Source organism: Sinocyclocheilus grahami, unplaced genomic scaffold, assembly GCF_001515645.1.
Source record: "Sinocyclocheilus grahami isolate Dianchi unplaced genomic scaffold, SAMN03320097.WGS_v1.1 scaffold1324.1, whole genome shotgun sequence".
Taxonomy (NCBI): Eukaryota; Metazoa; Chordata; class Actinopteri; order Cypriniformes; family Cyprinidae; genus Sinocyclocheilus; species Sinocyclocheilus grahami.
In genome coordinates this window covers 31496-53478 of record NW_015506503.1, presented here as the reverse complement: position 1 = coordinate 53478, position 21983 = coordinate 31496, and the positions used below count along the sequence as shown (strand labels likewise).

Genomic DNA, 21983 nt, shown 5'->3' with positions numbered 1-21983 from the left:
ACGGATATTGCAAGACATATTAGAGTGGTAACGTTATTGTTTTTGTTGTTGTTTTTTTTGTCTAAATCACGTTTTAGATAGGATGTCAACAACCGCTTAAAAATAACTGTATTTACTATGTACAGATAAGTGCATATGTATTATTTTTTATTGTTATTTAATTCTAACATTATAACATGAATTGCAGTGAAACTGTTATACAGTTGAATTTATTTATACCATAGTCCAGTGTTTCCCAGGCGGCATATATATGCAAACTCATTCTCTGGCAGCAGGAGGCAATGTTGGAGTGGTAGAGATCGAGGTTTCCCCGGTAAGGGCTGTACACAAAGCAGCGCTCCGCTCAAAAAAACACTGCTTTATCAGACATTACATGCAAGATTAAATTAAAATGACATCCAATTTTCTGAAGACAGTCGGTTTCCTTCAGAAATACAGTGATATAAAAACACCTGCACTCAATGTATGGGAAACACTGTAGTCTCATAATTGGAAGTGTAAATTCTGCAGATTACATCATTGTCCAGTATTGTACTGTCAGTACAAAAACTTGAGGCTACAGCAGCACTTCTTCTTCGTCGTCTTGTCTGATGCACTCAACCAAGAGTTCTAACCACGACCTCGCCCCTCCCCACCCCCCAACCATTCGAATTTCCGTAGGAGGGAATTATTTTAATGATATTCTAATGGGCCGCTTTGTGATATCACAAAACCCGGAAAACAAACGATGTAGTCCAAACGAGTCGTTTGTTGTAGTTCTTGAAAAGGGATTTTTAAAAAACAAAATATCTCCCTTTGGAGTGGACTTTGAGATTTGTAAGTTTGAAGATCTTTTTTTATGCCCAAACATACACACTACACACTGACGAAAATTCAAAACGTGAAAAAGCATATTAGGACCCCTTTAAAATCCGCGGCGTCTTAAAAAGTATTAAAAGTTGATAAATCAATTTAGAGAAAATTAGGGCGGCGCTATCAATATGTGGGGTATTTTGAATGAGCGCTCGCAGTCGCAGTTCACTTTGGATTTCGCGATCGCGCGCGCACTGTGTAAAGGGAGCACATCTTGCGATAAAAGATATTTGTCAATGAGCTCGGGATCTGTTGAGGAGCAAATCCTCCAACATCTTGTCAATTATCTCTCCTTACTTTTGACCCGTGATCAGTCAAATCTGACTTCTGCAGCTCGTGTTGGATGCAGGGTTGTTGTTGTTTTTTTCCACGAAATTGGGCTGCTTTTAAACTGTTGCCATGGGTTGATTTTCCCCAGCGGGTTAAAGGTTTGAAATATTGCATAAATTACATTTGGTTGAAATGCTTGTACTGAAACATTTAGCATTGTACCTGTAATAAAACTGTGCTAAATATTTGGGCCACACTAGTAGGAAGCATTTGAGCTGTGTTTATGATAAATGTGCATAACAGTGACTGTAAAATATTTATTTTAGGGATGGAAATGACATTTTTATATTTGGGACATGGTAAATGCGCTACTTTGGGCTGTTTTTTTTTTACTGGCATGGGCTTGGGATGCACAATTAAAATGATGTAATAGTTGTGATCAATATTTGACCTTCCATGATCATTCAGACTTGATCCGGTGCAGTACTGACACTCTGTCAAGTCTGCATCAAATCAAGCACTCCGTAATCACAGGTAAACTGTCTGATCAGTCAGATGTTTGTCATGAGAAGTGTTCCACAAAACAGCTATGGTTTGCAGACGGGTATAAGAGTTGATGTGACAAATACATCTTTTGAATATACTGCGTGAACTCAATAAGAATTTGTCAGTTTTGTTTATTAGTCTAATTCTTGTTTCTTGGGTTGCATTGGTTAGTCACTCAATTTATTCTCTTGTGCTTCATTCCCCTCTTCTGAATTATGTTGTATTAATAAGAAGTTATCATAAAGTAAGTCTATCTTACAATCAATATATAGTAAATGTAATTTAAAGTGTCGCTGATGTAACCGGTTAAAACTTGGAGTGGCGATGAGGTCTTAAAATGTATGGAAGGAGTCTTAAAAAAGGTCTTAAAAGGTATTAAATTTAACTCCATGATTCCTGTATATACCCTGAAATGGTAACAGTTCCTGACAACAGTGTGCTAGACACAATTTTGGTGGCTTTGGAAAGAAGACCCTTTGGGCTTTACTATCCATCATCCAGAGTTGATAATGCTCAAAAAGATAAAAAGTTATAGACACTGAAGTGCCTTGAAAAATTTTTTACCACACTGAATTTTTTAAAATTTCATATAAAAATGCATACAATCAGACCTGGAGCAATCCAGAAAAGTAATGGGTTGAAAGTCACATGTCTCATGAGATTATATTTCAAACCTGAAGAAGATACCATGAAAAATGAGATTCCTGCAACAATTTGTCTGAGACAATGTCTAGTCCCCCCCGTTTGAGAAAAAAAAAATTCTGAGACAAATATTAAAAGATAACTGCCATAATATTAAAAGACAATATCTCAATTTGCATTGAACTTTCAGTGTCGTAACTTTGCAGATATTGTTTATGCTCAAACAGCAACATTACACACTAACTAAAGTTAAAAAAGTGAAATCACAATCAACCACCCCTTTAACTGACTTGGTGTTATGCAGTGATAATTGAGTGTTCCCTGAATTTTTTTTGAGCAGTGTATTACAATTCTAAATAACTAACTTCTATTTCTTTTCATTTTAAAATATACTTTATTCCAGTGATGCCAAAATCTTCATTGCCATATGATCCTTCAGAAAGCATTATAATATTTTCTGATTATACACAACTTCCGTTTTCTAAGCTGCATGAATGACTTGCTCAGAAATATGCATGATTATGAAATCACAACCATGATCTGAGTGTTCCCTGAATTTTTTTTGAGCAGTGTATTACAATTCTAAATAACTAACTTCTATTTCTTTTCATTTTAAAATATACTTTATTCCAGTGATGCCAAAATCTTCATTGCCATATGATCCTTCAGAAAGCATTATAATATTTTCTGAGTATACACAACTTCCGTTTTCTAAGCTGCATGAATGACTTGCTCAGAAATATGCATGATTATGAAATCACAACCATGATTCCATTAACATATACATCACATGTATTCAGTATTAATCTTTAGAAGTCTTGGTCAATAAGTCTTGCACGGCAGTTACAGTGAGTCCATTAAACACTGTATTCCATTATGCAAGAATGTTGAAAGGGCTTTTGAGACAGTCTATGCACAAATTGGTTTGCTGCTGTGATGACAGTGCAGTCATTACGCATCCATTAGCAGGAAAATAAACATGCTTTGTTTTGGCGGTGTGTGTATGGTGAACTGGATGTGGTGTAAGAGTAAATTAGGATGGAGAGAGAGGCCATGCTCTGTCAGATTGGGAGGGGGTGTCATTGTTATGAGGTTACACTTCAGACACTCTATTACTGTGACATTAAGGAACAGCGAGCAGCTTGGACCCCCTAACACACGCAGTTATTGCTGCAATGTGCACACCAACAGAGCCAAACATAAAATTGATTTTCACTCAGGTTGGAGACCAATATGTTGTGTGTTGACTAAAGCAAGAGGAACCCATTAGAAAGGGTCTAATTTCACAATTAGAGTGCTGATATAGACACTAGCAATAGTTCTCCACTGGACTCAACTTCAACTAGACACAGATTAAAGTCAACCTGAAATGCCATTTGCTAACCATTTTACTTCCAGAATGTGATATATTTTAGAATGAAGCGATTGAAATGACAAAAATAAAGGGTGTGACTTGATTGTATCCTTCTATGATGATTCTATTACAATTATTTTATTAATTTATTTTTAGGGGGGGTATAAAGTAAAAATGTCAGGGTGGTACAATGTAATGAAAAGTCCTATTAAAATGTTAAATTCTTGAAAAGACAATGTTATTAAGTAGTTTGGTTCTTATCTTTTAGTATTATTTCTTTATGATTTAATAACAGTTCCTATAACAAAACTGTTTCGATATTTATAATCTATTTAAAAGTCTTACGTCCACCAAATTAAAGTCATGTGAGGTGACCAGAAATGATGCAACCAACGCGCAGAAAACAAACAAAAACAAGAAATTACACAAAAGAAGAACATGCAGACCCTCATGACTATGTGTCAAAGTCAATGAATTTCTTAAAATATCAGATTTGACCTTTTCATTACAAGGCTAGGTTAGTTCAGGTTGTACAATGTCATGCGTTATGACTCTCCAAAAACGTAGTTCATGTACAATTAATGATATTTGAAAAAAATATTTTTCTCTCCAAATATCAAGAATTATATAGGACTACTATCGTCAAACTGCCACTTTTGAGGAGACTTTTTATGCAGGACAAGGAGCTGTTTATATGTATCCATATTGGTGGTCTCTAGATTGGCCTAGAGTCCGTGGGGTGTCTGGGTCTGTAAAATGTTTAAACCCCTGCTTTACAACATGTGGTCTGGGGTGCTTCTATTAGATCACCTCGGACCCTGATAGGTTCTTCTCCTGTCTGATAAAGATGATAGATGTAGATGATATTGCCCCTGAAATCCACCTGGGGTCAATTATACTGGCAGGTGGTGCTGATGATGTGGAGACTGATAGTATTCATAAAGTCCACAAATAGCAATTGAATTCCACAGTGTTCCTATAACCTCCGAGTGTCCATGTGCATCTCATTTACAGGCATCTCCCATAGAGGCTTGATATTCACTTTATTCCAGTATGAATCCCCCAGATCACTATAGCAGCGGTTCTCAAACTTTTCCATGCTAAGACCTGCCTAGGGAGGTATCATAAAAGGTATAATCCATCACTTTTAGACATTTTAGAGTGAAATATGAATTTGAAATACATTTTCTCACTATCATACTATTACACTGGATAGGCCTTCTTATCAGTTTCATTACTGTAAGGCAGATAAACAGAATAAGGATCTGGTGAAGGAGTCTTTTTGAATGATTCATTAAAAGAACAGCTTCGTAAGAGCAGTTTGTCCATAAATTGGACTACATTGGTCACGTTGTGTGTTAATTTTTTGCATGCAGCCCTCGAGGAGTTCTTGTGGTGTGTAACATGAGAAAAATGTATGATTAAAGGTACGCCTACCAACAAACATTTGAGAACTCTCTATATTTCATATTTGGACACGAACATCACCATTCTTTCCACAGCCAATTTATTTCTACTCCAATCCACAGTTTGAAAAGTGCTGCAAATACTCTTAGTAATCCACTCTACCAAGAGTTGCCACTCTTCAAAAATGTCACACAGAACAAAACACGTCATACAGTATGGAATGTCATGGTGATAACAGAAGTCACTTTTGATACGTGCTAAATGACAAGATACCAAATAACAAGACAGCTGTCACTATGAGTGTATGTCTATATCTTATATAGTGTACTCATGAATTATTTATATTGCCATTGGCGAGAAGCTCTAGAAGATAAACCTGCCCATTAAATCATACTCACAGATGTGTTGTGCAGCTGGAGTTGGGTGTCGTGGGGTCCGTCAGATGTAGTGTAACAGGAGGAGAATGCTGGGCTGACAGGAGGAAGCCAACCGATAGGATACACAGACTCAAAACAGTACCTGTACAGAAAGAATCAAAAATCCATATGTATAAAAACAAGATATATTTTGGCATATCTCAAAATGTTCAGAATAGCATTTCAAATAACGAAAAAGTAGTGGAAACTTGGGCAAGCTATCAGACAGGGAAGTTGCAACAAGGATTATATTTGTCTAACCAGTTTTTGAGTCCAAGGTACAATTTAAGTATATCTTTCGCATAGTGGTAATATGTTTTTGCTTTAATTTGAAACTATTTTATTACAATATCTGTTGGACACATTTGAACAACTGTTTCATGTTTGTATATTATTACAAACATATGAACTAGCCCCAGTCTCTCTTAACTAGTGAGTTAAAAAGGCACCCAAATGTTACCCAGAATACATTTTGAATGTGCTGGAATATATTCTGCTTCTTCAAGTATGTAAGAACCTTACCAAAGATGCTTCCCAACGTAAGTCTGCGTCTGCCCACCCTTTCAACCAACCAAACGCCCAGCAAAGTAAACAGAAAATTTGTGAACGCTGTTACAGTCACTAGCCAGATGGCCAACTTGTCATCACGTACTCCAGACATCTGCAGAATGGTGGCGCTGTAGTACCTATAAACAGAGTGCAAAGGAAACATATATATATATATATATATATTATATAACTTCCTGGTGCTTTTCAAGTCCTTTTTTGTAGGTTACATGTCAGGTTACTTTTTAAAGCAAGAATACAACCACATTGCATTCTCGGATTATTCCTTACAAATAATAAGAGCATGTTAGTATGTATTTTTGGACATAGCCAGACACTTTAGTTACTGCTTCATCTCTGACTGAGCCATCCAATCAGTGCTACTTCGCCCACATATCATCCAATGAGACTGTGGCCTTGCAACTCAACTCTTTCTGGCTGATGTCATCTCAACTTTTTCAATTAAAACTGCCTCCGTTTTGTATCAAGCATACTTACAACTAATTGCCTTGCATTGTGATTTACAGGGCTTTGGATGCATCAAATAATCATTTTCTGTGGGGAGCGAGCAGGGATCAAAATGATTTTTTTTTCACTCTAGCTATTAATCGTAAATCAGCAGGAGTTGTGCTTTAAATCCTTCTTTACTATTAAAAACATACAATATACTGTCATTCTATACAGTAATTAAGCATGTACTCAGAAACACAGACTCACACTCGTCTGTGACATCAGAACTTGAACGCTGCATAATGGATGTGAGGTTAAGCGAGAGAGCGACACTCGAGCAAAAGTGTTTTTCTCCACACAAAGGAGTGAATCAGGAAAACACTCATTAACCCAAAGTAAAATGCCATTCTTGCTCTCTCTCTCTCTCTCTCTCTCTCTCGCTCGCTCTCTCTCACATTCATAAGGGATTTGCATTATTGAATGCCGGCTTATACAGAATTAACTCATCCAAGGATTAAAATTCTTTAACTTACTCACCTTCATGTCATTCCAAACTTACATGATTTTCTTTCAGAATTTTCACCCTGCTCTTTTGCATATAACACAAAGTGAATGTTGACCAGTGGGCTGGTCAAGCTCCAAAAAATAGTCAGTGATTGCAAATTAGTTTTGATCTCAATCATTCATGAGATGTCAAATTCTAATATGTGCATATTTAAATCACATTAATGAGATTTGACAGCAACAGTGGATGGGGAATTTGTGATGGGAAAAAGTGAATATCAAATTCACACATATACATTTCAATCTAATTTTCAAGACTCAGAATATATTGTACAAGTTATGGGCTACTGATGGGATTCTTTTTTGGTGTTTTTTTTTGTCCTGCATAGTTCAGCTTGACAGCTTTTACCTCAATTTACTTTTACTGTAAGGGGAAAATTTGGACAACAATGATGTGTTTAAAGACCGAAACATACTCTGTGCAAGTATGGATCAGCTGGATTTCATAGGTCACTGGCTGCATCCGAAATCTGATACTTTAATATTATATAGAAGGTGAAAATAAGTTTGTGACAAGAGTAGTATGATCAAATACACAGTGTTCACAAAACAGTTGGTGAAAAGTACCTGGATGACTTACAACTTCCAGCTTCTGACATGATTCTGATGTGCACATGTGATGGACATTTTACTACAAGTTTTTACTACAAATTTTTTTTGCTGCAAATAAAAGTAATGTTGCAATTCACTTTGTAACTGGTTCATGGCTTATAATGCTTTAACAAAGACTTTTTAAAATCTCTTTGGGGAAATGAATGGAAAAACACTTCTGAAACCAGCTAACTTAATACAGTATATCGTGCCTGGGTTTCATTTCAGACATCTGGACAATTTATTGTTACCTGATCCATTTATTTAACGCACAAATTAAATTAAGGATTAATGCAAGAATGCATGCTAAGTATGTACAACAAAACCGAATACACTGGATACAGCTGATGAATTCCACAGAAATCGTGTGGTTTTTCAGTACAAGTAATCTCAGTGGAAAGTCTGGATGTCCAGTGTTACTTCTGCTAAAGAGAATTTAACAAGAGATACAGAGATGTTGTGATAAAAAAAGAAAAGAAACAATGCTTTCAATCTACCCGCTGAGACACTCTCTCAGTGTGTAAAAAGGACACGCTCTGCTCGGAGAGTGCTGATAAGAAGAGCTGCTGTGAAATCACACATTTGGGGTCTCTATTGTTTGGTCTACTGTGGCAGTTTTAAACTAGAAACAATGTTTAATTAGGCAGAAATCCAGGACAGACGGTGTCTGTGTTCGAATTCAACAAAGAGACTTAAAAACGGCAGTGGTTTCCTGTAGGAATGGTTACTAAACATTGCTTTTTATATTTTGTGACAGCTGAAATCTGACATGTGAAGTGTGAAAAAGTGAATGAGTACTCGGTTTTCTATGTTTAGTTGCCCCAACAAATATAACCATATCTGCCATAACCAACACGTACTAAAGTAAAACAGTATGAAAAATTGCATCCGGTGTGTAAGTGGTTCTAAGTAGCATTTGGCATGCTTATTAGCATGAAAAAGGTGGTTCGGTCGTCTTGTTTAAGCTGGTCTCCCAGTTTGGTCATGTTGACAGTTACCTCAAACCCCTTCAAAACCAGCAATATAGACGAGCCTGCAAGTTTTTCTTGTCTCGCTTGTGTTATCACCAGTGCTGAGTAGTAACTGTGTGATTACATGTAATCTGGATTACATAACCAGACTCCAAAAATTAAGTACTTGTAATTAGAGTATTACATTTTAAAATGCTCATGATCAGATTACAGTTACTTTTTTATGGGTTACATAATTACAAATTGTTCACACAATGGCAGTAAATTATAATTGATTGATTCTGCCTTATTCCTTTTATTTCTTTTTTACATTTTTCTCTCTAAACATCCTGTAGTGTCATTGCATTTAGCTTTGACTGCAGGTAAAATAAAATATTTTTATTTTTAGTGTTCAAGTATTAAAATAATTTTTTTTTTTTTTTTTTTTAATGATTTTATTTATTATTAGCTTCTTATCAACTCACAAACCCACTACAGGTCTTATGTTAAGCCAAGTTTGGGAAACCCTGGTGTAATGTAAGGATTACGGCATTGCATGATGTTGATATATTAAAAAATAAATAAATAAATTTTATATATTTTCTTTCTCTTTGCCTTTTTATATAAATATGGTATGTTTAAACGTAAGTTTAAAACAAGTTAGATTAAAAGTAATCTAAAAAGTAGTCTGAATACATTACCTAAAATTAGTAACCTAGATTACATTACTAACTACAATTTTCATCATGTCATTTATAACCAGCTCTGGTTATCACATTTCTAAACCATTTACCATATGAATCTTGTGAAAACCAGTCACGTTTCACATCAAACAAACAAACAAACACCCACACTGACAAAAACATTGCTTTCAATTGTTCAAAATGCTTTTTCCTGCATAATGCATTGTTAAAAAGAGAAAGAAAAAATTATATTTTGACCCCCAGCCAGCATCTATCAGATTGAGAAATTACATCGCTCTAAATATTTAGCCATTCAACACATGAATCAGCTGTGAGACATTGAGCATTTAACCAACTTATTAAAAAAAAGGTCATTTTAGCAGCTAATGCAAATTTAAACTGAATTAATTCCCACTTTCATGAAGACTGGACTGCCGTTGAGCTTTACGAAGACTTTCACACATCCATTGTTTGTGCCTGCAGACCCAGGCCTCTCAGAGGAGAGTATCACGCTTGCCTAGCTCTCTGTTCACAGTATTCCCTTGTGTGTACGTGTTTAAAAGTGCTCTGTCTTAATCCTTAAAAGCATCCTGGCTCCATTCCATTGAGTAGATGAAAACTGGAAGCCTTTGGTTGCCCTCATCAAGGGTCTTGGAAAAAAAAAACTAATTCCCTAATTGTCTCTTCTATTGGCCACAAACATGCTGGATAAAACCCCTGATAAAAGAAGAAACAGGGGGTACAGTATCATAGTTCAATGATAGAGTGATGCGGTATTGTTTGTGGTAAAAGTGGTGTCAAAGGTCAGGAAATGAGAAGAATGAAGCCTAAGCCACTGATGAGTGTTCACTACAGGGGTAGAAAATAGATGTGTCTTATTCCTTGCACACCATGGCAATTGCTTTCTTTCCCTGTTTCATAATACAGCGGTTCTGGCAGTGGGTCAGCGACCCCTGTGGATTTCTTCAGATAATCTCAGCTGCAGATCTACAGGTCTTCAAGCGGCTAACACCACATTCTGCCACTGAATAATGTTAGTATCAATAAATGCAAGATAAGGACACCAAATATCATATGCATTTGTACCCTGTATTTAAATTACAAGCAAAATTGTAAAAAAGTTATTTAGCTCTGCCCATTCCCATAAAGCACCATGAACGACATAATAAAGTTGGTTTACCTACTATAAAAACATTGATCACAAATCATGCTCATTTCAACAAGATCAGTCCAACATGACCAGCTAAATTACCAGCTGTCTAGTTATCAACCAAAATAGAAAACCGTTTCTTGACTTTTATAGCTTACGTAAGCTGGATTGTTGATGCCGATAGTTAAAATATTCTCAGTGAAGCTGAAAAATAGAAAAACAAGACAGATTGACCTTCAGAATTATGCAAGCACTAACGCAGTCATGGCTTTGAGTTATCTACAGTGCTGTTAACCTTCCTACAAAGGCCTCGGCACACAAATGACCACGAATGAAAGATTTCGTTAAACACAAAATGCCAAAAGCTGTGGACTCATGCCAAGGTGTGAGATGGATTCTCTGAAAATAGAAACTGTTTGAAGAGCACTCGTACATAACCCTGAATGGCAAATTCACCCCAGACTTCTCGATGTGAGTCAAGGAATCAACAGAGATGTCAGATGGCGAGCAAGGGATGGGGGAAGGGCTCTGATGGGGATAGAAGAGGTAATTGCTGAGTGTTTGGATGAGATAAAGACTGGTGTGGTCGATGTCTAGACTGGATCTCATTTGAAAGGGCCACGTCAAGAGGATTCACAATTTTTTGATCTTTTGAGAAAAATCTTGACTCGCTAGGAAAACCTACAGTCACTTTTAGAACTCAAGACTTCTTGTTGCAGATCTGAAACTAAGCTGGAACATGGACATTTTTCTGATCGTCAGAAAAATGAACACATTTCCACACAGATGTGGATGAAACATCATACTAAAATACTCTGAAAGTGACTAATTTTTGACTTGTCTGAGTCTTTTTTGTGAATCAACATACAGAGCAACCAAGTCTGATTCCTGATTAATGACTCTTATGAGCCACTGCTTTTCACTGTTACATGTATTAATTTAGCAGATGTTTTCACCTAAACTGGCTTACAAATTTCTAGTGAATTGCAAACACTTAAAAATACTTTACTAAACCGAATATCATTAATTTGGCCCTGTATGCCTCAGTGAGCCAAAAACGTATTTATCAGGGGTGCGGTGTATAATGAGCGCACGAAGAAGAAGATGAACGTAAACAGTCTAATTAATCCACACAAATGGTATCCACAGAAGGCAAGCAGGTAACACACGCACAATTCAACTTTAACTTTAACACTGGATGAGGGAACACAGGAACAGATTAGAACTAAATACATTGGCAAATGAGGATAAATAATGAAACGCACCTGAACCAAATGATACAATCAGACGGAGACAGAAACTAGGTAAAACAGAGCACATGGGGGAAGAAAACACAACAAACAGTCCTTGGGTCTGACAGTTCACCCCCCTCCCGGAAGGCGCAACCTCACGCCGCAGAAACAACAAAGGGAGAGACGGAGGGAGACTTAGGAGGACGACACAAGGAGTGGAGAAGGGATGGTGACAGGGAATGGCAAAGGGCTGGCAGGCAGACAAGGCCGGTGGAGGTTCTGGCGGAGGACGGACACCCGGGAGGAGGACGACAACCAAAATCCAGGGTGGATCCGACGGAGGGAGGAGCCAGGGAGAAGCCTGGAGGGAGCAGGAGGAGCCAGGGGGGACCCAGGCCACAGCCTGGAGCCACAGCCACAGAGGAGCTATGGTGGAGGAAGGGCCGACGACTCCATGGGGCCGACCAAAGGCGGCGGAGCAGGTGGAGGTGGAGCCCGAGGCGGAGACGGAGACGGAAAGCCGATGAGCCAGGGCGACGGGAAGGATCCCGAGGGACAAGGCGGAAAAGATGGCTCCGGTGACCGAGGCAGAGGCGGGAAAGCGACAGAGGACCAAGGTAGAGCCAGCGGGAAGGAGAAGCCTGACAGAGCCTGAGGGACGAGGTGTAGCCGGAGGAGTGGAGTCCCGAGGTGGCGGATGGTCGATGACTGACCAAGGCAGAGCTGGTGGACTAACGGGCCACGGTGGAGAGGAGGGAGCTAGGAGCCATGGTGGAGCCGCTGGGTCAAAGGGCCGAGGCGGAGTCCGGGACTCAGAGACTGGAGGCGGAGACAAGGGATCCTCTCCAGCCACGATGCCGATGGAGACTGGCAGACCCGCGGCGATCCCACTGCACAGATGGTGGGCTAAGGGTGAGCAGAGGGACTGCCAGGAGACAGCGGTGGTGATGGTGAGGACTGATATAGAGGAGGTGGGAGAGGGAGGCTGGGCAGGAGTTCAGAATGTTCAGGGGGCTTAGGAACAGTGAGCACTGGCCACACACACCACAAGGCAATTCCCAGCACCGGGAGCTCCAACGATAGGGGAATGACCTCCGTGGTAGTTTCTGGACAGACAGACAGTTCAGGGAAGACAGATAGTTCAGGGCAAGCAGACGATTCACAAATGGCCTCCATGGCCGAAACAGGACTGACAGAGAGTTCAGACAAAGGCGGGAGAAGAGGGGGCATGTCTGCATATATATTCAAATAATAGTCCACTGAGCTCGGCTTACCCTCAGCCATGGTGCAGTAGGTGGAGCCTCCCTCTGCACTCTCACTGTCCATAGCACTCTCCCCCGTGGCGAGCACTGTAGCCAGCTCTCGCACCTGGTCTGACGTCACAGGCTCTGGCTCCGAGGCGATCCTCAGCTTTGTCGCTCCATTAGGCGATGGCTCGTCAGTCGCGGTGGGCTCGGGCTCTCCATCAGTGGTGGGCTCAGGCTCTGACTCTAGCGGGGTGATGGTGGGCTTGGCTCTGGGTCCTGTCGCATTCCGGATCGGGGTAGGACGCTCTCCAGACACCGAAACATGGCATCCCTCCAGTTCAGTCCCGGGGTGTCTGGGAGGTCCACAGGGCGATGGTAATTAGCCCGGATCCGGTACAGACACATATGACATAAGTCTTCAGGCCTGCATAGCCCTTCAGTAACTAATAGGCAACCAACAAATAAACAGTCGAAGCGACTAGAAATTTTATTGCACAAAACTATAACCTTGTATTGCACAAAACGGCGTATGTTTATTTATGTATTTATTTAAATGATATTTTATTAAAAACAAAACAAAAAATTTCAGTAAAGATCAGCACAACATCCAAATACATACTGGATCCAAAATTATGCTCTTCAAAGCAACCCGAGTGCTTGGATTGAGAGGGTGAATTTCACTCGTTATTTTGAAAGTTCGTAAGTATGGTTGTGCCGATTGACAATAGTATCTTGTATCAACGATAGTCAGAGATATCGCCTGTGGCTGATGCTTTTGACGATACCAATTATTATTATTATTATTATTAAGCTAGTAATACTAATTAATATTAGGGCTTATTTGTTCCATTATATTTATTTTTCCGCATTTTTACAGTGTTACGCATTATAACCAATCACACATGATTATGTTGAGCTTATGAATGCATTGGCCAATCAGAGGCGCTCAGATGAGTCATCACTGAAACAGCGGAGTTTTGTTGTTCAGCGCGCGCGATCCCTGACTGAATTCTGCACTCTTGCGAATTCTGTCATCATAAACAACAAAGTGCAGATGAACATGCAATGTAAGTATAAGAGATTTATTCATCATACAGTGTATGATGTATAGCTTCACTGATTGTAATGGGAGTGTTTTTGTTTTAAAGATTTTTTTTTTTTAAATGTTCTTTGCTCGTTTTCTGTAGCTGGTTTTTTAGGCCTAACTGAGGAAATGTAAGCATTTTAATTAGTAATTACAATGTTTCTATTAAATTGTTATTAGATTAAATACAAATTCAGTCATATTAAAAACATTAGGCTGCTTGTAGACTTATGCTGGAGTTGGTTCACTTTCCGGCACTGAAACTAAATAGTAAATAGATAGTTAAATGAAGTAGCACAACAATATTGTGTATCGGCGATCTACAGGCTGATGATAGGATGATTGAAAATTGATGAATGAAAATTGAGCATATCGCCCAACACTATTCGTAAGATAAATTTACTGTTAGTATGCAAAGGTACACTATTAGTATGCAACTGCGTTCTTTGTATCTCTTTTGTATCTGCAATATTTCACAATTGCGTCTTTTCCACCAAAATTACCTGGAACAATTTGTCTCTGGAACTTTTTTCCCCCAGACCTGTTGCTGTCTGCGTTTCCATCGCGGTCTAAAGTACCGTGAGGAATAGGCAAATAGTCTGGTGACGTAGGTCTGCGCGTGTTTTTCAATACCATGTACACAAATTTCGGACTTGCGTCTTCAGTAGTAGGACTTCGCAAGTTCGACTCCCGGGGTCGGGACGATTCTGGTGACGTAGGTCTGCGCGTGTTTTTCAATACCATGTACACAAATTTCGGACTTGCGTCTTCAGTAGTTCGGACTTCGCAAGTTCGACTCCCGGGGTCGGGACGACGCAAGTCCGGTAATTCTGCAAATAGCACAGCAGCGTACTTGATAATGTCAGTCAGCTCACCTTGGCTACTGCAATTTTCCTCACTGTATTTACAATAAGATGAAATATGATATCAAACACCACTGCCTCTTTTCGTTTTCATTTAAACATATTATGAAATGTAGTTCAGGGAACATGCATACTGTACATTACAATGAAACGAAATATATCAAACATTGCCCATTTTCATTTTGACATATTAATAGATTAATTCAATAATATAATAAAGACCAAAGATTACCTGTTAGATTTACCCAAAACAAATTATATCTTATGTTTAACCACTACAGAGACGTCAGAGCCAGCGGCAAATGTCAGACGGACTAGCCGAGTTGAGGCTGCTCTCGTTGGGAAACATGAGCACTGAGCACCCACTGATCGTGTGGAGCTCACATCTCCGAAATTGGCGAAACACATTTTCAAATAGGCGCTGTCTTTATAAATAAACCGCAGAGTTGAGTTTTAAACAACTACATTCTCGCCTGAAATACTTTTAAAACTACATTTCATGACACAATAACAGTAATATTTTTTTTAAATTATGCGAATAAATGGTGGTTGAAATACAATGCTGCGTGAACTCAATCAATCAGCATGTTCAGCGCCCAAGTCCCACCGCCGAAAGTTCCAGACCTTTGAAAAAGCTTTTGAAAGCAAGTTGTTATTGAAGAATGAGCAATATAGACTATACTGCAAAATCTAAAAGTGAATGTTGTGTGAACAATAAATGTTGTACAAAAACGTTAGCCAATCATGACAGAGGTAATTTAGATATATAAGTCTTAAAGGTACAGTAGCAAAAAAAGTCAAACTAAGTCAAAGTGAATCAAAACTAAATTATGACTGTTTTGGCACAGAACAAAACCTTCAAATGCAACAAAATATATATGACTCATTTAAGAAGATTCGTAAGAGGAGTCATTAAATGTCTTACAATGTCCATTCTTATTTGTGAGATAAATATAACTTCCAATGTTAGGAAAGAGTGAATGCCGGATAATTTCTGATCCTAACAGTTTGAGGTACGCAGATGCCAAACATCCAAACACAAAAACAATATGTTATTCATTTAAGTCTTGTTTAAGTAACTAGAATCCATTTTATAAGAAGTCATCAGTGTTAAAATCCCCTACTATTCTGGAAATATGGAAGTGTACACAGGTGCCAGATACTAGACACTCTCAAACACAAAATGTTCTCTCGTAAGAGACTCCCGCTGGTTGGCAGACTGCCTCATTCACTCTAGCCGAAGGTACAAACACCTCACACTGACATTTAAGTTATGAGGCTTTCTCAAAGGTCTTACTGCTGCCACACTCCACAGAGAGAATAGTGAGAGTTCAACAGCCATTTGTCTTTCTCACACACACTACAGCCTCAAAGGTAGCATTATAATGACTAAAAGCTCAACAACACTGACACTGGGTCGTGATTTCACAGAATGTCACGATGACTAGCTTTTGTATGTGTGTGATTAATTACGCAGTGGGTATAAATGCACATCACCAGAAGGTTGGTGTCAGTCTTGTTTTAGAGCAACAACTATACAGTTTACTGTACACTATATATGTACTACATACAACTATAACCGAACTGACTTCATAAATATTCAGGGATCATACCCGTAGTCCTGTGGGAAAGGTTTTGACAGTTTGTCAAAGGTTTTAGATCAGGGGTTCTCAACTCTGGCCCTCGAGGTCCACTTTCCTGCAGAGTTTAGTGCCAACCTTGATTAAACTCTCCTGCTAAGAACTTTATAAGAATCCTGAAGACTTTGATTAGCTTGTTCAGGTGTGTTTGATTAGGTTTGGAACTATACTCTGCAGGAAATTGGACCTTGAGGGCCAGAGTTGAGAACCCCTGTTTTAGATCCACTCACTGACTTGTTGCTCCCATCAATTTTGTTGTCTGGGTGCTTCCCAAATGCTGTGCTCTACACCATAGACAAGACCAGCTCTTTCGAATTTGAGTCCAGGCCATGATCTGAGTAGGAGTCAGAGTTAAGACCAAGACCAGAAGAGGGTAGAGTCTGAGTCAAGACAGAGACCTGAAGAAGGTCAAGTTTGAGTCAAAGCGAGTCCAAATGCTCCCGAGTCAAGCTTGAGAACGACTTGAGAGTTAACATGGTCTTGAGTACTACAACATCGCTCTACACTGTTGGCAATAAAGAGTTTCCTAAAAAATTTCTTGTGAATTGTAATAAAACTGGCTGGTGTTTTGGATGTGACTTCCTTTGACTTCCTTGTTGGCATTTCCTGGAGGCCTCATTTTAATATGTATTTACTAGCATACAAAACAAAATACAAAATAAATGTAGAGTTTTTTTTTATGTTTACATATAGTTGGTGATGAACTGTATAGAAACCGCACAAAAACCTCTAGGGTTTTAAGGTGGTTTCTATACAGTCCATCAACAATCTATGATATTAGTGTTTATGATTGAGTTATTTTTAATTCACTGCAAAACATTTTCTTAGTATGTTTGTCTTGTTTTCCTTTACAAATATCTAGATACATTTACTGGAGAAAGCAAAATGACTTAAGATATTAAATGTTTTTTTCAGAAAAATTAGTTTTTTCTTAAAATGAGAGTTAGTGTCATGGTACTCTTGTGAACATGCGTCAAAGACTGACACGGAAGAAAAAAAATTGTTGAATAAAGTCTTTATTTTTGTTTTCTTTGCGCACAAAAAGTATACTCATAGCTCCATAAAATTAAGGTTGAACCACCGATGTCACAGAATATTTTAATAATGTCCTTATTACCTTTCTGGGCCTTGAACATGGGTCAGAAAGCTCTCAGATTTCATCAAAAATATCTTAATTTTTGTTCCGAAGATGAATGAAGGTCTTACCGGTTTGGAACGACATGAGGGTAATTAATGACAGAATTTTTATTTGTGGGTGAACGTCTAGGTTACTTGTGTAACCCTCGTTCCCTGAAGGAGGGAACGGAGACGTTACGTCAGTGACTGACGAATTGGGATCTCGCCCGAGAGCCCAATCACCTTCGAGTGTAAACTAAACAAGCCAATGACAGCACATCAGTTTTTTCCGCACATAGGAGGTATCATGTGGAAATTACACATATGGACTGGCCCTCAGGGCAGTAATACATATGGAAGTCCCTGCGGTAGACTCAACACGCCTGGGGTGAGACCACTACGCAGCAGAGATGGCAGTGAACGACTGCCAGGGAAAGACACGGGCTTATGCCTCCATGACCTTGGTGAAGACACGAGGCAACAGGGATAGCCCGAAGGGGAGGACCTTGTACTGATATGCTCGCCCTTCGAACGCAAAGTGGAGAAACGGTCTGTGTCGAGGGAGAATCGAGACATGAAAGTACGCGTCGATCGCTGCAAACCAATCGAAAGGACAGACGCATTGAAAGATGCATCTCTGCGTCAACATCCTGAACGGGAGCTTGTGAAGGGCCCGGTTCAGTACGCACAGGTCCAGGATCGGTCGTAACCCACCGCCTTTCTTGGGTACGATGAAGTATGGGCTGTAGAAACCCGACCTCATCTCGGCTGGAGGGACCGGCTGTATCGCGTCCTTCGCCAGCAGGACCGCGATCTCGGCACGCAAGACAGGAGCATCCTTGTCCGGCACAGATGTGAACCGAATGCCCCTGAACTTGGGCGGGCGCCGAGCAAATTGAATCGCGTAGCAGAGTCGGATGGTTCTCATGAGCCAGCGAGACGGCCTGGGGAGCGCTAACCAGGCCCCCAGCGACCGAACTAGCGGGACCAGGGAGAACACCGACGTACCCGCAGTGGGGCAGCGAAGTGGAACACAGGGACCCAACCCGGGAGGCCGCGCATCCCAGGGTGGGGTCTGAGTGCGCGGCGCGCCACTTACCTGGCTCCACGGCTGGGCAGGGGGCTCGTGAGGAGGCGTAGCATCCTTGAACTGAACCCTGCTGCCCACTGGCGAAGGGAGAGGGGGATGGCCGTGTGGCGACTGGGTCTCGTACACCGCCGTCCTCGCCCTCTTGGGACCCAGAGGCAAAGGAAACTGCTCTTTTATTGAAGTTTTGGGCACCACTGACTGGGTAGCCAGTGGCGGAATAAAAACAAACGGGAACATAAGATTCTCCACCCGGCCCTCCTCCGGGCGAAGGAGTGGTGCAGTCACCATCTCCTGAAGAGCAGGATCCAAGAGCTCCGGGTCACCCGTCTCAGGGACGCCGCCTGCTCTGGCGCTTCACGGGCTTGGCAGGGGTGGAGGCTGCAGCCTGCAGGGGCAGGATATGTCGAAACGCCTCCGTCTGCTTCTGCGCGGTGGAGAACTGTTGCTTTTTCTTTTTTCTTTTTTTTCTTTTTTTTGGCAGAAAAAGGTGCCTTCCAAGACTTAGTAACCTCCTCAATGCATTTCCGGGAAGAATGGAACCGGAGGCGGCTGCCGACGTCCGGCGAAAAAAAGACTCTTTTAGAGAGAGCGCTGAAGCGCCCAGGGGAGGTCGCGGCGAGACCGCAGAAACGAAACACGCACGCCAACTGTCATTGGCTTGTTTAGTTTACACTAGAAGGTGATTGGGCTCTCGGGCGAGATCCCAATTCGTCAGTCACTGACGTAACGTAGAACGTGACTGACTGAATGGGAACTATCCCTTTAATGAGGCACACAGTATATCATGACAAGAAACAAATAGGTAATATTTTTAAACCTTAAGAATGTTATATTTAAATTTTTCATATTCCTTTTTCTTAAAAAAATGACTGAAGATCTCAGACAAGTTTTGTTTTTTTCTCTTCAAAATAGCAGCCCTGAATATCAATGAGCATTTTGAAAGGATTTTTCATATGGACTGCCTCATAGAGCAACATATTGCTTGTGCTTTGTTTGGTTGAATCTCAGACACAATCCATCTTCATGATAAATGTGATGTAACAGGAGTGAAGGGACGTAATGGAGAACAGGCTGAGAGCATTGTGGGGACTGTGGACTCGCACTCAACACTGAAGCCAGTGAGAAACGTGTGTGTGAGCGAGAAAAACAGAGGGATACTCTAAGAGATAGACAGACAAAGAGGTAGAGAGAGAAGCACTCCCATGGGGACTAACCTATTTCACTAATGAAAGGAATGAACATTGTTTCGTGCTCAGATGGTATACAGCATTATATATACACACTGATCTGTACCCAACAACGCACGCAAACGACAGACACAACCAAATATGAAAGCCATTCATCTGACCAAAGTATTAAGGCTGTTGCTGCAGACAGCAGCAAAAATGTTGCATAATGGGAATCAAAATTGCTCGCAAAGCCTAAAACTTACATTAGATATGAGTAAAGTCTAATCCACATTGCCCGTAATGCTGCCTTTAAAGCATGTTGGGATAATTTTATGCATTTTATGTATGAATTTTATGTAGACAAGATAAGTGCACACGAATGTCACAATAAGTGTTTGCAAATGTTTGCTGAAACAATGGATTTGGGAACTGCAGAATCGTTGAACTATGTTGGTAATTATTGAACTATTATTGAACTTGCGACCATAGTTGGGTAACAATGCTTTTGGGAAACGCACCCCAGAACTTCAAGTTTCCAAAAAGCTCTCGCCATTTTTGTTTGCAATATGCATCAGATGGTCAGTGAACAGACAGTGGGAGGTCCATGGTTGGTAAGCATGAATCATGCACAACTCCATACGGATCAAAATCACAGAACACCAAAGACCGGTGGTGCCAGTACTGTCACAAAGCCAATGAACAAGTCATAGTGTGCCAGAAAGAACAAAAACAGACCAACAATGTATCACTCGAACCAATCAGTATTGCAGATGACCGCTAGCGCCTCTAATTAGCATCCGTCTTTATTAAAACACAGAGATTCCAGATTGTTCTGCCTGTTTTGGCAACAGGGATTAATCTAATCATTTTATCTAGGCACAGATGAGGCTCAGTTGCTACGCACGCATACATATACAGGATGCCATCTAAAAAAAAACCACGACCACCCAACATCAGCAAAACTGATCACAACCCTTGAGACTCGTTTAAATGCTAGCATTTCTGTGTTAACGTGTAACGACGATGATTTATACTAAATGAGACATTAATTCATGATTCAAGCAAGTGAATAATGGCTTTGGAGTGGGGTGAGGGAAATCTGTTTGCAGGAAAGCAGACATGTTCAATGTCTGATTGGAAGGAAGCATTAGCACAAGCTAATTACACCAGTGCTTCAGCCTACACAGGGGTCTCGTCCATCAGGAGGGGCTGCTGATCACTGATAAAACAAATCTATTTTCCTTGTGTCCAGATATATTAGGGCGGTGAAGACACTGACTTTTTCATTCAAAAATTAGCAGTTCATTTGGGGTGTTATAATTGCTGTGTATATATATATATATACAGTTGTGGTCAAAATTTTACATACACTTTGCAGTATCTGTGAAATGTTAATTATTTTACCAAAATGCATGTTATTTTTTTATTTAGTACTGACCTGAATAAGATATTTCACATAAAAGACGTTTACATATATTCCACTAGAGAAAATAATACATTGATTTATAAAAATGACCCTGTTCAAAAGTTTAAATATGCTTGATTCTTAATACTGTGTTGTTATCTGGATGATCCACAGCTGTTTTATTAATTAATTCATTAATTCATGAGTCCCTTGTTGGTCCTGAACAGTTAAACTGCCCACTGTCAAACAAATCCTTCAGGTCCCACAAATGGTTTGGTTTTCCAGCATCTTATGTGTATTTGAACCCTTTCCAACAACGATTTTGAGATCCATCTTTTCACACCAAGGACTACTGAGCTACTACTAGCTATTACAAAAAGTTCAAACACTCATTGATGCTCCAGAAGAAAACACAATGCATTAAGTGCCTTTAGGTGAAAACCATCAGTATTTTTTTAATGTTTTAAAGAAGTATCTTTAGCTCATCTAGGCTGCATTTATTTGATCAGAAATACAGTAAACAGTATTATTGTAGGGCCGCAAAACGATTAATTGCGATAAATCACGTTCAAAATAAAAGTTTATGTTTACATACTATATGTGTGTCTATACATGTATATATTAAGGACAATTATGTTAGATTTATATATAAAATATTTATATATAATATAAATTATATACAAGTATAAATATATATATATATATATATATATATA

At 39.7% G+C, this 21983-nt stretch overlaps 1 protein-coding gene across 1 annotated transcript in view; it reads right to left on the bottom strand.

Moving 5' to 3' along the window:
- Positions 1-21983, bottom strand: part of slc2a13a (solute carrier family 2 member 13a) — a 39929-nt gene that overhangs the window by 12252 nt on the left and 5694 nt on the right. Inside the window, exons 2-3 of the mRNA XM_016255252.1 lie at positions 6010-6173; positions 5470-5590 (exon numbers count right to left, since the gene is read on the bottom strand). Of these exons, the coding sequence (XP_016110738.1) occupies positions 5470-5590; positions 6010-6173 (285 nt within the window). The remainder of the gene's footprint in view (positions 1-5469; positions 5591-6009; positions 6174-21983) is intronic.